General features: G+C 47.8%; 1 protein-coding gene across 1 annotated transcript; it reads right to left on the reverse strand.

Moving 5' to 3' along the window:
* Nucleotides 1-7875: 7875 nt before the first annotated feature.
* On the reverse strand, nt 7876-13266 carry LOC121579548 (APC membrane recruitment protein 2-like). Its single transcript, XM_041894242.1, has one exon. The coding sequence runs from the start codon at nt 13074-13076 to the stop codon at nt 9975-9977; it is 3102 nt and encodes a 1033-aa protein (XP_041750176.1). The 5' UTR covers nt 13077-13266; the 3' UTR covers nt 7876-9974.
* Between the last annotated feature and the right edge of the window lie 4275 nt (nt 13267-17541).

Consider the following 17541-nt stretch of genomic DNA (forward strand, 5'->3'; position numbering starts at 1 on the left):
TTTAATGTTACTATTGTTATTCCTATATATTTATACTTCAATCCTAAATATTTTGTCAAATATTGTAACCGGGTAAATATTCAACATGTGTGGGCCATATTAATGTTTTGTTGTATTATGTAGATTATACAGTGTATCCAGTTAGTTATTAGGGTGATATATGAAATGCCACTGTCACAGGTGTTACATTGCTTTTACACTAGCTAACAGTGCTGTTCAACAGCAGTCTTCTTAACGCATGCGAACGGGTGACCTAATTTGCACACTCCTACATGGCCAAGAATATCCATCTGGTGCACACTAATTAGCCAATTTCTCTCTGCTTAACCACATACAGATAATACATGAGGAATTAGAGAATGATTGGCTGCTTTTTGGATGGAGATGGGGGAGGGGGTTGCCTGCAAAATGTGCCCAGACAGAGACAACACCCATCAGGCAAGATTGACTCAGTTTTTCTTCACTGCAAAAACTGGATTTATAAAAAAAAAATCTTAACATAATAACCACATCAAAATATTATGTATTTAAAATGTGCAGGTAAAGTTGTTAGACTATTATGCAATTCATGAGTGAATTTCAGGTAACTGCCATATTTAGAAATATACATCCAAGCATTGTAAGATTAATAATATTACAGAAATCATCCTATTTAGGTGTTCATAAATGGGTGAGTGTGCACGTTGGGGCCCTTATTCATTAATCGGACTACCCCCCACCCCACTCTCCTAGCCCTTTCATTGGTTGACATAGTGGGGTTGGCATGGAGACACTGGAAATGAAGCATGCTAAATTAGGTTCTAAAGGAGCACATCCTTTCTCTTGAGGCAGAGGCAGACAAACACACACAGAGACTGTACTCTGAATTACCCAAGTGCATTGTGGGGATGGTAATTTGTGTAACATATCTGGGGCAGGAAGCGGTTTGGTTGGTAGAAGCCCATGGCTACATTGGCTTTAGCTGGTTGAGAATGAAATGATGACCAACATCAGAGAGAGCAGCAAGAGTCAGCTTTATGTTCCTGACTGTACAGCCTGATAGAATCTGCATGTTTTATACCATACTAAAATAGATTGTTTATCATCGTAGTATTCAACATGTAAGCAACGTGACTGTTAAACCATGTTGAATAATAAGCAATGAATGGTATCCTTAAGAGCATTGTTTAAATGTACAGTATGCACTTGCATAGACATGTACCGTATAGTATAAGTATAAGCATAACATGAAATAGATTAATCTGTTTCCTGTGTAATTCTCACAGATATTCTCATCTCCAATTTCAGGCTTTATGTCACATACATAATGCAGCTTATCACTGACATTATAAACCATCCCTCACCTTTGGTAATGTCATCAAATCAAATCAAATTAGATTTCTCCATGCGCCGAATACAACAGGTGTCGACCTTACCGTGAAATGCTTACTTACAAGCCCTTAACCAACAATGCAGTTTTAAGAAAAATAAGACTACTGAAGTTGAGAGTTACGAAAAATATTTACTAAATAAACTAAAGTAAAAAAGAAAAAAGCAACAATAAAATAACAATAACGAGGCTATATACAGGGAGTACTGGTACCGAGTCAATGTGCGGGGGTAAAGGTTAGTCGAGGTAATTGAGGTAATATGTACATGTAGGTAGGGGTAAAGTGACTATGCATAGATAATAAACAGCGAGTAGCAGCAGCATAAAAAGAGAGGGGGGGCAATGCAAATAGTCCTGGTAGCCATTTGATTAGCTGTTCAGTCGTCTTATGGCTTGGGGGTAGAAGCTGTTAAGAAGCCTTTTGGACCTAGACTTGGCGCTCCGGTACCGCTTGCCGTGCGGTAGCATAGAGAACAGTCTATGACTAGGGTGGCTGGAGTCTTTGGCAATATTTAGGGCCTTCCTCTGACACACCTGGTATAGAGGTCCTGGATGGCAGGAAGTACTGGGCCGTACGCACTACCCTCTGTAGCGCCTTGCGGTCAGAGGCCGAGTAGTTGCCATACCAGGCGGTGATGCTCTCGATGGTGCAGCTGTATAACTTTTTGAGGCTCTGAGGTCCCATGCCAAATCTTTTCAGTCTCCTGGGGGGAATAGGCATTGTCGTGCCCTCTTCACGACTGTCTTGGTGTGTTTGGACCATGATAGTTTGTTGGTGATGTGGACACCAAGGACTTTTCCTGTAGTCCACGATCATCTCCTTTGTCTTGATCACGTTGAGGGAGAGGTTGTTGTCCTGGCACCACACTTCCAAGTCTCTGACCTCCTCCCTATAGGCTGTCTCATCGTTGTCGGTGATCAGGCCTATCACCGTTGTGTCGTCTGCAAACTTAATGATGGTGTTGGAGTCGTGGCCTCTAACGACCCCGCTCCACATTGCTCTAACACTATTGGCTACCCCTTCCTATCCTACACCATCCCAAGTCTCTCGCTACCAGTCTGCCACTGAAGCGATTCCATGTTCCTATCTACAGCATACTCCTCTCCATATTATCCTGAACGACTTACAGTTCATTGCCCCCCATCCCCCCACCATGTCCTCCTGCTAGCCTCTTAGATATATATAGCCTGGGGAGGATATTGTTCTTTTAGCAGGGAGAGATGTTTTCACAGTCCTGATGTCTAATTCAGCATCTGATGTGGTGGAGTCCTCGTGTTTTTCCTGTTTAAAGTCGACTGCTCTTTTCTCTGCTCAGGGCCTCTGGCTTCACTTAGTGAACAGAGCTGTGTTTGTGCAGCCTGCGTCGCGCTTCATCTATAAATATTGATTATTTGTTTCTCTCTCCTTTTGCTAAACAGCCAGCCCCCCATCACCAGCCCACCCCACTTCCCCGTGACTGAGTTGGATCAAATCAGCCCCCAAACCCTTCCCTGTGACTCAGGTTGGCTCCTTCACCCTCACTAGGGTCTGTACAGCCTGGTCCTCTTTTAATTTCATGCCCATGAAAGAGAAGTGCTTTTATTATTTAGTATTACAGAGTAATACGCCATCTATTCTGCAGTGAATCTATTATGCCATAAATACAATCCAACAATCCAAGACTGTGGGTGCACTCTTGATACCAGAATGTGTCAATACCTCCTTCCACCAAATGTTGTTCTGTTCTCCACTCTCCTATGATGAGAGTGTTGACATAGTACGTAGAGTATGTGTGAACCTAACCTTAGTTAACTAGCACAAAGAGATTACAGAGAGTACGTATTGTAGCACATTAAACCGTGACGATTTAAACATCACAGCAAAGATAATGGTAATGAACATTAAGCCCATCCAGAAGTGGTGCCACTGAAATGAAAATAGCATTACACCCCTAGAGTGGATTTCACACAGAGTACTATAACACACAGTGTCTAAACCTGTGATGCGTGATTTGAAGGAGTCAGGCGCAGGAGGGTAAATCACAGTATACAGAGTTTATTCCGTCATCCAGCGTAATCAGTCCAGTGTGCAAAACAGGCGCACTGGAACAAACATGCACACGGGGAAAATACTTCAGCGTCGGCCTTCTGACGACGCACGGCGAGTTGGAGGTGGACGTGGGCAGCGTCCCACGTCTCCTCCGCGCGTCGAAACCAGTCATCCACGCAGGAGCCTCGGTCTGGCTCTGGTGCCATGGTGCCAGAACCGGTTGGTAACCTAAAACACATTGGAAAGGCGTTAGGTTAGTGGAGGAGTGACGGAGAGAGTTCTGGGCATATTCGGCCCATGGCAAGAACAACGTCCACTCCCCCGTCCGTCCTGGCAGTAGGACCGCAGGAACCTACCCACATCCTGATTCACCACTTCCACCTGCCCATTAGACTCGGGGCGGAAACCAGAGGTCAGGCTGACCGAGACCCCAGATGTTCCATGAATGCCTTCCAGACCTTGGATGTGATCTGGGGACCCCGGTCAGACACTATATCCTCTGGTACCCCGTAGTGCCGGAAGACGTGTGTAAGCAGGGCCTCCGCAGTTTGCAGGGCCGTGGGGAGACCGGGCAGAGGAAGGAGGCGGCAGGCTTTGGAAAAGCGGTCCACAACGACCAGGATGGTGGTGTTACCTTGGGAGAGGGGAAGATCGGTAAGGAAATCAACACTCAGGTGAGACCATGGTCGTTGTGGAACAGGTAAAGGTTGTAACTTACCCACTGGGAGGTGCCTAGGTGCCTTACTCTGGGCGCACACCGAGCAGGAGGAGACATACACCCTCACGTCCTTAGCCAAGGTAGGCCACCAGTACTTTCCAGTCAGGCAGCGCACTGTACGACCGATACCTGTGTGACCAGAGGAGGGTGATGTGTGTGCTCAGTAGATCAGACGGTCACGGATAAGAGCAGGCACGTACTGCAGCCCAGCTGGACACTGAGGTGGAGATGGCTCTGTGCGTAACACCTGCTCTATATCCGCGTTCATCGCCCATACTACCGGCGCCACAATGCAGGAGGCCAGGAGTATGGGGGTGTTGTCTCTGGGCCTCTCCTCTGTGTCATACAGCCGTGACAATGCGTCTGCCTTCATGTTCTTTGTACCCGGGATGTATGATAGTGTGAAATCAAACCGGGTGAAGAATAGGGCCCACCTGGCCTGGTGAGGATTCAGCCTCGTCACTGCCTGGATGTACTCCAGGTTACGGTGGTCCGTCCAGACGAGGAAAGGGTGTTTCGCCCCTTCGAGCCAATGTCTCCACACAGTCAGGGCTCGGACAACAGCCAACAGCTCCCAATCACCAACGTCGTAGTTTGCTCTGCCGGGCTGAGCTTCTTAGAGAAGAAGGCACAGGGGCGGAGCTTGGGTGGCGTGCCCAAGCGTTGAGGTAGGACAGCGCCTATCCCTACCTCGGACGCATCCACCTCCACTACGAACGGTAGTGATGGATCGGGGTGGGCCAGTACCGGGGCTGAGGTGAACAGACCCCTCAGGTTACTGAAGGCCCTGTTAGCCTCAGCAGACCAGCGGAGCCGGGACAGCCCACCCTTCAACAGAGATGTAATGGGAGCTGCGACCTTACCAAAGCCCTGGATAAACCTCTGATAGTAGTTGGCAAAGCCAATAAAGCGCTGCACCTCCTTAACTGTGGTTGGTGTCGGCCAATTACGCACGGCTGAAATGCGATCTCCCTCAATCTCCACACCTGAGGTGGTAATGCGGTATCCGAGGAAGGAGACAGACTGCTGGAAAAACAGACACTTTTCTGCCTTGGCATAAAGGTCATTTTCCAACAGTCGGGCCAGCACTCGGCGCGCGTAGTGGAATACACCAGAATGTCATCGATGTAGACTACTACACCGCGACCAAGCATGTCCCGAAACACCTCATTCACAAAGGACTGGAAGACTGATGGAGCATTCATCAAACCGTAGGGCATCACCAGGTATTCATAATGCCCCGTGGTTGTGCTGAATGCTGTCTTCCACTCATCCCCCTCTCGGACACGCACCAGGTTGTACGCACTCCGGAGATCTAATTTGGTGAAGAAGCGCGCCCCATGCATTGACTCAATCACTGAAGGAATGAGGGGGAGAGGATAACTAAATCGTATCGTCTCCTTGTTCAGTGATCGATAATCAATGCAAGGGCGCAGACCGCCGTCTTCTTCACAAAAAATAAACTTGAGGAGGCGGGTGAAGTGGAGGGACGTATAAACCCCTGGCGCAGGGACTCGGTGACGTATGTTTCCATAGCCTCCGTTTCAGCCTTTGACAGGGGATACACATGACTCCTGGGAGGCACAGGGTCTACCCGGAGGTTTATCGTGCAATCCCCCGCCCGATGAGGTGGTAACTTGGTCGCCTGTGTTTTGGAAAACGCGTGCGCCAAATCGAGGTATTCGGGGGGAATGCGCACGGTGGAGGTACTGTCTGGACTTTCCACCGTGGTTGCACCAAAGGAAACACGGAGACACCTACCCTGACACTCTCGCGACCACCCCGTGAGAACCCTCTGCGGCCATGAGAATGTGGGGTTGTGGAGTGCTAACCAAGGGATACCTAGTACCACAGAGAAAGCAGGAGACTCAATAATAAAAAACGTGACTTGCTCGCAATGAGTCTCGTGGGTAACCATGGTGATTGGTGCGGTAACTTCCCTAACAAACCCAGACCCTAATGGTCGACTATCAAGTGCTCTGATGGGGAGTGGAATGGATAGGGGAACCAATGAAATACCTAGACTGTGTGAGAATGCCCTGTCCATAAAGTTCCCAGCTGCCCTGAATCGACTAGCGCCTTACACTGGGGAACTACAATGTGATCAGGAAAGTGGATGGGTGCGCAGCAGAGGGCTCTGAACAAGTGTTGGTGTTCGATACCTGGGGTGATGCGAGAGTGCCCTGCCTGCCGCCTCCAGACCCAAAACAACGCTGACGACGGTGTAATGTCCCTTCGTGCCACCAGAGTGACACTGGCGCTGTCGTCCTCCACTCTCTCGGATCGCGGCTCCACCTAGCTCCATCAGCTCGTGATCCGAGTCGGCCGGGGTTGGAACGGGCAGACCCCCTCCAGGACGTCCTCTGGCCGCCAGCAGGTTGTCCAAACGGATGGCCATGTCCACCAGTTGTGTGAAGGACAACATGGTGTCCTGGCAGGCTAGCTCCCTTCGTACGTCCTCCCGCAGATGGCACCGGAAGTGGTCGAAAAGGGCCCGCTCGTTCTACCCGGACCCAGCGTCCCAAACTCCAAGGCGCAGTCCTGCGCAGTCCTCGTCCCCTGCCTCAGGTAGACCAGCCGCTCGCCCGACTCTTGACCTTCGGGCGGGTGATCGAAAACAGCCCGAAAGAGGCGAGCGAACTCCCCGTTGTTGTCCAACACGGCTCCTCCTTCATTCCAGACCGCGTTGGCCCACTCCAGGGCTTTCCCCGAGAGGCAGGAGTCGAGGGCGGACACCTTCTCCCACTCCGATGGGGGCCGGGCTGATGCTGGAGAAGTAGAGCTCCAGTTGGAGGAGGAATCCCTGGCAGAGAGCAGCTGTCCCGTCGAACTCCCGTGGTTGGGATATTTGGATCCCTCTGGGTGCTGGGGTGTGGGTGGCTGGATCTGGTTGCCCAGCTAGTCTCGACAGATCGGGTCCTCTCCTCTCCAGGCGTTGGACGACCTGGAGAACCCGATCCATCGCTTCTCCCAAGCTGGCTAGCATTGTTGAATGCTCCTGGACCCGTGCCACGACTCCAGGCATGCACTCCTCTCCCGCTGACTCCATAGCGGGTGGGTGATTCTGTGATGCGTGATTTGAAGGAGTCAGGCGCAAGAGGGTAAATCACAGTATACAGAGTTTATTCCGTCATCCAGCGTAACCAGTCCAGTGCGCAAAACAGGCGCACTGGAACAAACATGCACACATGGAAAATACCTTGGCAATACAAATACTGAGCTCAACCGAGCTACTAATCCTCACAATGAACAATCACCCACAAGGACAAGGGGGCAGAGGGAACACTTAAACACGTACTAATGAACCAGGTGTGTGTAATTGACAAGACAAGACAAATGGAATGATGAGATATGGAGCGGCAGTGCCTAGAAGGCCTTGTGTAGGTCTACAATCTTGACCCTGACGTCCTTGGAGAGCTCTTTGGTCTTGGCCATGGTGGAGAGTTTGGAATCTGATTGATTGATTGCTTCTGTGGACAGGTGTCTTTTATACAGGTAACAAACTGAGATTAGGAGCACTCCCTTTAAGAGTGTGCTCCTAATCTCAGCTCGTTACCTGTATAAAAGACACCTGGGAGCCAGAAATCTTTCTGATTGAGAGGGGGTCAAATACTTATTTCCCTCATTAAAATGCAAATCAATTTATAACATTTTTGACATGCGTTTTTCTGGATTTTTTTGTTGTTATTCTGTCTCTCACTGTTCAAATAAACCTACCATTAAAATTATAGACTAATCATTTCTTTGTCAGTGGGCAAACGTACAAAATCAGCAAGGGATCAAATACTTTTTTCCCTCACTGTATGTGTATACACTGTATGATACCTATAGTAGGCTATAAACCCTATTCTTGATATTACTGTGAGTTTCTGTATGCTCCTGCAGTGTGTTCTCTCACAGCTCATTGGCCAGGCTCTGCTGACATTCATGCGTTTTCTGTTCAGGTCAGTGGGTTTGGAGCATGGTAGAATGTTGCTCTACTGAGGACCCTCCCAGTCCCAGCTCATGGTCACCATCACAATGCCTACAGTATATTTTGAGGCACCGGCCTGGGGGTTAGTTAAAGGATCGGAAGACAGGAAAACGCCTCTTTCCCATGCTGTCCTCTCTTCTTCCCTCCCCTCCTCTGTTCTAATGGTGTCAGGCCTTACGTAATGCCACTGCAGTAGAGACTGTTTTCGTGTGGAATAGTTTGTCATCATGCCATTGAGCCCTACCCTGACTGCTCATATTCTCTGTCTCTCACACACATGCATGAACGTACACGCACTATCTATCCTCACGACTCACATTGACTTATCCTTCCCTGCTTCCTACACATCCAAAGAGATATCAATCAAGTAGATGAACCCGCACATGAAATGAAGTTACACAACTGGCCATTTACCTCTGCTTAAGATAGGGCTAGCAAGTAATTTACCTCTGCTTAAGATAGGGCTAGCAAATAATTTACCTCTGCTTAAGATAGGGCTAGCAAATAATTTACCTCTGCTTAAGATAGGGCTAGCAAATCTATTGGTATGTAATGTGAGATAGACACTATGGGTCGAGGAGTGTGTATACAAATCCTTATGCCATCTATAAAGATAAAGCTGACACATTTATGTCCATCAGCTGACTCTGTGCTGTTGTAATACAAACACTGAATCATAGTCTCACATTTCTGAAAACAGGAGATGCAAAGTGGCTGTGTAACATCACACACAAAGAGAGCTATAGGGTTGTTTTAAGGTGACACATACAGTGCACTCACATTATTTTATTGATTAAATAAGAAACAGAACAGCATAGATCATGTATACACACAAATATTGTCCTCATCTGAGCATGACTATGTATAAATGGGATTAGCAAAGGGATGCACCCCTCTGAAAGCTGAAGCACTCAGGATCCGCTCGAACTCAAACTTTACAGGGTCTGTTATACAGGATTACCCACTGTTCAAACCTTCCATAGGGGCCGTCCTATCCATAATGAACTCCATCCAGAGCAAAAGCCTTTTCCAAAGTTCACAGTGTGATTGACGGTGTTACTTATGAGCAGGCAGGCAGGCAGGCGCTGTATGATTCCATACAGTGTCAAAAATAAATGGAAGAAAGTAGAGGAAAGGAGTCCTCTGGCTCATGTTGGCATGCATTCTGCTACATACATCCAGAGATGTTATAGGATGTTGGTTTGGTTGTTGCATTTCTTCAGTGTGTGGACCCTCTCTTGGCATGACTGAGGAAAAAAAGGACTACGGTATCACTTATCAAAAGGAATTGCAGGAAAATAAGACAGGGTTTTTAGACAGTTCTACAAAAAGGGGGAGTAACAAAAGATAAAAAGTATTGTAGAAAAAGTTGATTTTTCACTCTGATAGTCTGTAGGAAAAAAGCACCCTTAGAAAGACACTCTCTTCCATATGCTGTCGTTTCTGACCTTGGAATGCTACCATACCGTGCATTCTTTAATAATACATCCCAAAATAACCTTTGTTACGACCGTCCTCCTCAATCACCATTCTACTCCAGGTTTAGCCCTGAACCTGCATCTGTCATGTTGGCACAATACAAGGGAGCCACATTCCTTACTTTGGTTCCCAGGGGAGATGTGTTGTTGTGCTTGTGTGTTGTTGTACTTGAGCCTCAGCCTCGATGTTAGTGTTGTTCTGGAGCTGATAGTGGTGTGTTAAAGCAGAGAGATGAAAACAATGTGGGATAGAGAGCCATTTGAGAGAATGATGAAGATATTTGACTGTCCTTGTAAATATACAGTACAAAAAAGGATGCAAAGGGTGCCCATGTGATCATATTAAAAGAGTGATTTTGGATGAAAGCAGCCATTTGGGTGTTTGTGTTTGAAGCAGTCTCTTAGCTTTATTTTCTGATTTGAGTGCTCGCAACTGTGGTGGCTGTGGGTTTATTGCCGATCCTGCGGACAGGAACCTTGGACAAAGGTATCTTGGAGCGCGGGGGCTCCTTAGCTCCTTGGGGGACAGGGATGTTGGACTGGACTCCCAGCTTGACAGGGATCTTGGAATCACGCGGTATACTGCTGTAGACTGTAGGTTGGCGGAGCTGACGACTCTCCTCCGGGCTATGTTTTACATGACTGGCCTCAACTTCAGCTTCAGCAGTGGAGTTACTAATTGTGTCCTTGCTGACTCCGTGCCGTATGCTGGGGCGTGGACTCTCCTCTTCCTGCCCTGGAGTAGGTGGGTCCCAGCTCCCCTCGTCGTCAGTGGACTGGGTCTCACGGAGTGGCAGCTTGCCCGCTCTGCCTCCACCGCAGACAGGGATCTTACTGAGCCCTGCTGCCTTCACTGGGGGCGTCTTCTTCTCTGTGGGGGGGCCCTGGGGGACCATGTGTGTCTCATTCTGTGAAGCATGGCCTTTCTCTTCTCTCTTGGGTGAATTGTTCCAGGCACCCCGCACATCCATACCATTTGGACTCATCATGTCCTCTCCTGTATCTAGAGAGGCCTTGCGCTCACCACCCTTCACCTGACCAGAGGCAAGGTGTGTACCCTGCACAGGGGCGAGGAAGAGAACAGGAGAGGGCATAGAAGGGAATGGGGCAGTGGTAGAGGGAGTCTTAGACATAGGGACTGGAGTTGGGGTAGGGACAGGGGTAGGAAACGGAGGAGTCTTAGACATAGGGACTGCAGTTGGGGTAGGGACAGGGGTAGGAAACGGAGGAGTCTTAGACATAGGGACTGGAGTTGGGGTAGGGACAGGGGTAGGAAACGGAGGATTCTTAGACATAGGGACTGGAGTTGGGGTAGGGACAGGGGTAGGGAAAGGGAAAGGGGGAGCCTTAGACATAGGGCCTGGTGTTAGAGTAGGGGCAGAGGGAGCCTTTGAGTCAGCTAGAGTTGGAGACAGGGTTTGGACAGGAGCAGGGCTAGTGACTGAGGCTGGCACTGGAACCGGGATATAGGGCATTTTAAATGCTGAGCTCGGGACAGCCGTAGGATAAAAGGATGTTAGGGAGGGAGGTGCAGAAGTGGAATCCAGACTTGGGACTGAGATAATTTTGGGGGGTGGGGCAGAGGTGAAAGTGGCTGATGAAAGAGTGGCAGGGTTGGTTACAGGAGCTGGTTTGGCCACTGGGGAGGGGGCAGGAGATGGGATAACTACTGGGGTTGGTTTAGATACTGGGGCAGGAGGAGGGCATGCGGTAACTACTGGGGCCGGTTTGGATACAGGGGCAGGAGGTGGGGTAACTACTGGGGAAGGTTTGGATACAGGGGCAGGAGGTGGGGTAACTACTGGGGAAGGTTTGGATACAGGGGCAGGAGGTGGGGTAACTACTGGGGAAGGTTTGGATACAGGGGCAGGAGGTGGGGTAACTTCTCTGGAAGGTTTAGATACATGGGTAGGAGGTGAGGTAACTACTGGGGAAGGTTTGGATACAGGGGCAGGGCTTGGGGTGAATTTTGTTGTTGGTGGAGGGGAGGGTTTTGTTAAAGGGGTAGGGCTTGATTTAGTGGTAGGGCTAGTTATAGTTGTGGGGGTAGTTGAGAATTTGGTTGTCGCAGTAGGGATAGGTTCAGGTTTGATCGACCAGCTGGTAGGCTCAGGTTTAGTTGTAGGGGTAAATGTGGAGGTAGGTTTAGTGGTGAGGGAAGAGGAAGGGGTAGGTTTGGTTGTAGGGGTAAAGGTGGAGGTAGGTGTAGTGGTGGGGGAAGAGGAAGGGGTAGGTTTGGTTGTAGGGGTAAAGGTGGAGGTAGGTTTAGTGGTGGTGGAAGAGGAAGGGGTAGGTTTGGTTGTAGGGGTAAAGGTGGAGGTAGGTTTAGTGGTGGGGGAAGAGGAAGGGGTAGGTTTGAATTTAGAAGTAAGCGGTGGGATAGGGGTTGGACTAGATTTAGTAGTAGCTGTAGGAGCAGGGGTTGATGTAGGGGAAGGGGTAGCTTTAGTAATAGCGGTAGGTTTAGAAATAGGGGTAGGTATAGAAATAGGGGTAGGTTTAGAAATAGGGGTAGGTTTGGCTGAAAGAGTAGATGATGATGATTTCTCTCCAGCCACAGCTCCATTGGTCCCAGGTCTGGTCCCGACAGTAGTGCAGGCTTTTCCCCACTCCGCCTCCACTTCAGCAGAGATGTCTCCACATCCTGTCAACGAGTCAAAGCTTATCAGAGAGGAGATGTCTGCAAGCAGCGAGCTCAGACGATCCACAGCAGGATCCAAGGGTGGTGGTTCAGTGGTGGGCAGAGGTGGCAGTACATCCTCATTAGATTCAGTGATACTGTCTGTAGTCACTGAGGGAGCCATCGTCTCTGACGGGCTTGAGGCTGAGCTCTCCTGCACTGTGGGACTCTTGGATGAAACAGGGGACTCTTGTCCAGGCTCAGCCTCCGGGACATCCGTGCTGCGAGGCGCAGGTCTGGGAGTCAAAGTCATGTCCTCCTTGATGATCTCCACGCTGTTTGTACGGGACGACATGAGGAGGGGGCTCGGAGGGGTCTCAGCCTCGTCCCTGGCCTCCTCTCGCTGGTTCCACCGTATACTGTTGAAGAGACCCTTCAGGCCCCGACGCTGGCGTACCGTTGGCTGGGACTCTGTACGGAACCTCCGGTCTGGTCCTCCTCGACGGCTGCGCCGCAACTTCATCAGGAAGCTGAGGGATTTGGCAGAGGTCATGGAGGAGATGGAGGGACGTCCGGTAGAAGGGATGGAGGGATCTCCATCATCACCCATGGGCTCCTCCATGGCCTCCTCCTCTCTCTGACTCACCTCTGGTTCCTGCTCCTTCTCTGTCTCCTTCTCCAGCTCCTGCTCCGCTGCCGCGGACTCCGTTAATCCTTCCACTGTCTTGCTCCTGGCGATTGGTGACTTGTTGTTCCCCTCGCCTTTGCCGCGCATGGAGAACATGCTGCTTGGCTTGCGCTTCCCAAACAGCTTGAAGGCCTTTCTGATTTTTCCAGGAGGCTGGGGGTCGCATGGTGGGGGTTCGATACTCTCCGACTGTACATCCATTTTGAATCTCTATATTCCTCTCTGTTGTACTCCGATTTTGTGCTCTATTTTTCTCACCCAGCTATAGCTAACAGAAAATGTACCTTTATTCTCTCTTAAATTACAGCTTCTCCTTTCTGCAGACTGGCTATGCTTCAATTGCTCGCAGTATGTTTCTCTCTCCTCTCTCGCTCCTCTCTCGATCCCTCCCTCTGTCTTTCTCTCCCCTCCAGCTCTTTCTCCTCTATTTCTCCCTCACATTGCCCCTCCCCTCACCCTCTTTTTCTCTGGCTGCTCCTGCAGGTCTCCATGGCAACTGAGGGGCTAAGCAGCTTTCGTCAGCGATGGAGCGGAGCCAGAAGCTGTCATCATCCCACCCCAGACACAGTTCTCGTATTTTTTACTCTCTGTTTCTCTATCGCTGATACCCTCTCCTCTCTCCATCTCGCAGTCTATTTTTGTTTAGAACTCTCTGTCTAGTGTTCATGTCTCTTGTGTTGTTACATATACATATTTACCTGTTTTATGTATATGTATGTCTCTGTGTAAGCATTCCTGTCTTGTTAAGCATGTTCATTTGTATTCATTTGTTTAAAGAGTGCATGTGGCATGTGTTTGCCTCTAAATGCCCAGAGTGTGATGTGACCGTGAGACAGTAACAACATTACCATCTCCCTCCCAACACAAACCCAACCACTGCCATGACCTCCCAAACAGCTTATCAAAATCAAGATCAGGGAGGATGACAAACAAGCCTTTGTATTAATGACATAAATCCAATTGAATGAAACATGGAGCAATTCCTGTCTCACATATAGGATTTGTGTAAATCTGGGGAATTAGGATTTGAGGGGAATGTGGAATATGGAATTTGAAAAATATGAAAGCTCTAACGTACTTATGTTGCATATTATTGCTAAATAACACAGAGCTCTGTCTGGGCTGAGCATTTCTCCCCTGAGGACCCAATTTTCTCTCACTCTCACATGAACATGCACGCAAACATGTGCACATGAGTACACACACACACATCTACCAAGGTAATTCATTATGCCCTCCACTCAGAGCTTGTTGCCATCCTGTCCAACACATTTCGACAGTGTGATTCCACTGTCTTCCATCTTTATTATCTTACCTCACTTTTGGATCATTCCTCAATTTCTATTTTTCATCTGCCCCTCCACTCCTTTCCATCTTTCCAATCCTCTACTCCTGTCACGACTTCCTCCGAAGCTGCCTCCCCTCCTTGTTCGGGCAGGCTTCGGCATTCGTCGTCACTGGCCTTCTAGCCACTGCTGCTCCATATCTCATCATTCCATTTGTATTGTCTTGTCTTGTCAATTACACACACCTGGTTCATATTCCCCTCTGCCCCCCTTGTCCTTGTGGGTGATTGTTCATTGTGAGGATTAGTAGCTCGTGGAGCTCAGTATTTTGTATTGCCGGGGTAAAAACAGGCGCACTGGACTAGTTACGCTGGATTACGGAATAAACTCTGTATAATGTGATTTACCCTCCTGCGCCTGACTCCTTCAAATCACGCATCACAACTCCAGTCATACTCAACTGGCGGACCGCCGTCCAGATCGGGACCCAGAACGGGTTCAATACGGACCACGGGTCCCGACTCGCGGGCTTTTAACTTACTGCTGTTAAGAGTTGTAATAGTACAATGCACAAGGTTCCATTTCTAAATGTGGTAGTGCATTGGAGGTATTCCTCTTATGTCATTCACTGATAGACCGTAGGGAGCTAATTTTAATTTGTCCGAAATATCAAGTTGATCAACTAGTGACCATGGTAGCTAGATGGGTCGATTAGGCTAACCAGCTATCTAAATATTGTAGTTATCATGGCCAGATTATGTGTCCAGGGGCCTCGACCCCCAGGGGGCCCAATTGATTTTGTTGAGTCACTCAGGTATCATAACACACATGTTAGAATGTGAACAAATGTGTAGAATTGCAGGAAATTATCTTTAAAATTGAAAAATATTATCTCCGTCAACAAGAGGGGTGGGAACAGTTTGAACAGTTTGGGGTCATATGGGTCGCGAGGTGGGGGTTCATTACTACGCCGATAAATGCAATATCCATCCGGATCTTTGTCATCTAGGAAATATGTGTGACCGGACCTTCTCAAATAGTAGTTGAATACCCCTGTTTTCCTCCATAACGTTATACTTACCATCCACCACTCTACCCTGTCTCCATCTTTCTTTCACATAGTTCTCTATTTCCCTTTCTTAAGAGCACTTCTCTCTCCTCTTTTCCGATTCATTGAAACAAAGTCTGCATTCAGACTTCAAGTACTACTTTTACCAGAACACTTTAGGGTGAACAGCATGACAAAAAAGAGATGCAGTTACAGAGAACCAGCCACACACTGATATACAGAGAGATACATACATATACTAACCCCAAAGCAGCAGTTACAGTAAATACTCACAAGATTGTTTCATTTATATGCTGCCACCCAGAGGGCTCAAGCACATAGTCAGTAATCTGAATACAAGGACCACTTATGTTAGAAACCGTATTCAGAAAATCTAATTATGGGATGACACTAAGCTCTCTCTGTCTCTGCCTCACCCTTCACCCTTTAGAAACATTATCCCAGAAACAAGGGATGTTGGTTGACACTGGCAGGTCACATTATGGCTCTGGGCAACTTCTGGGAAAGGTGTCAAACACATGTTGAGGTAATTTATCAGAGCCTAACATGGTGCAAAATCTAAATCATGAGTTATGTTCTCACAAACTCTTGTTTGTTTGTTTGTTTAAGAGCATGTCTACCTGCCGGAGTGTGAGTGAGTGTGTGTGTGTGAGTGAGTTTGAAACAGATCTTAGGGGGTAGCGTAACATGTCTTTGTATCTGCACTCCTTTTGTACAGTTAGCCTGTTCATAAATTCTGTTGACTTTGTTTATCTGCTATATTTTAATGGCTACTGGCTGAATTAAATAAGCTTTAATCGGGTCATGTAGGCTGCTAACAGTCTGCGGGTGCCTTTGTGTTTTTAATAGCACTGCTGCCCTCTGCTGGAGGTAGGAGCATATGACTGATGAATCAGTCAGAGGGAGCATTTCGCTACACCCGCTATAACATCTGCTAAACACGTGTATGTGACAAATACAATTTGATTTGATTTGACTGATGAATCAGTCAGAGGGAGAGAAAATAAAAGGCAGAGGTAAGGGGAGTCAACGACATCAGATGATTTAGAGTTCAGTTGCGTTGAGTTTTAGATATGTCATAAGGAGAGAGTCACGTTTCACCTTCTAGCACTGTGATGCTAACTGAGTAGTTGAAGAAGCTGATCTGGGCTTGGGGCAACTCATCCAATAAATGCATATATCAATATCTCATCTCAGTCTGAGTAAGGTTGTAGGGTTTGACCATTTGATGTTGGGGCAAACGTGACAAATTATAATCTTATATAAATAGACCTCAGAATAAAAAAATACGTGCATATTCAAAACAAGAAACAGTACCTGCAGGTCTATCTTGTGTCTTATCTCTTATCTCTACCCAAATATGGCTAGTTTGGCAACGAGGTCATAAAGTCTGGTTTTCATGTTGACACATGAAGTGAAGGCTCTGTCGTAGCCGGCCGCGACCGAGAGACCCATGGGGCGGCGCACAATTGGCCCAGCGTCGTCCAGGGTAGGGGATGGAATGGCCGGCAGGGATGTAGCTCAGTTGGTAGAGCATGGCGTTTGCAACGCCAGGGTTGTGGGTTCATTTCCCACGGAGGGCCTGTATGAAAAAATAAATAAATAATGTATGCACTCACTAACTGTAAATCGCTCTGGATAAGAGCGTCTGCTAAATGACTAAAATGTAAGTATAATGGAAAATGCTACTATCCCTTTTCGAGTTGTCTAAACACAATGGTCAGGATAAGCTAATTTATTAGGCCTGTGGTGAACTGGAACAAATGTGTAGCTTACATTGCAAGCAGACTGAGCTAAATTACTAGAATCACCCATCCCCACAATAATAATAAAACATATATATTTATCTTTAACTCTGCATTGTTAGAAAATGACCCTTAAGTAAGCATTTCACTGTTAGTCTACACCTGTTGTTTACGAAGCATATGACAAATACAATTTGATTTGATTCAGTAATTGAATAAGATTGTCGATTCATGTCGAGTCTCCAGTGGCCTACCAGTTCACTGTTCACAGCTGTACAGATGTGTGGTGATTTCCTCTGATTGAGAAGAGGTGCTCTTTTGCCGCGTTCCAAACAACTGGGAACTCTGAAAAATCGAGGTCAAATCATGACGTCAGTGATTTTCAGGTCGGAAAGTCGGAGCTGTAGAAAGAGGCCCGAGTTCCCGAGTTGGAAATCCAAGTGGCCCTTCAGTGAATGATCTCTGATTGACCATTGAAAGGGGTGTGTAATGTTCGTCAGATCCGGACGGTCACGCAGTGTTGCCAACTTAGCGACTCTGTCGCTATATTTAGCGAGTATTCAGAT

The sequence above is a fragment of the Coregonus clupeaformis genome, chromosome 13 (genome assembly GCF_020615455.1).
Source record: "Coregonus clupeaformis isolate EN_2021a chromosome 13, ASM2061545v1, whole genome shotgun sequence".
Classification (NCBI taxonomy): domain Eukaryota; kingdom Metazoa; phylum Chordata; class Actinopteri; order Salmoniformes; family Salmonidae; genus Coregonus; species Coregonus clupeaformis.

What these genes read in the sequence shown, in the direction of transcription:
- LOC121579548 (XM_041894242.1), bottom strand. Translation starts at nt 13,076, where the DNA reads ATGGATGTACAGTCGGAGAGTATCGAACCCCCACCATGCGACCCCCAG.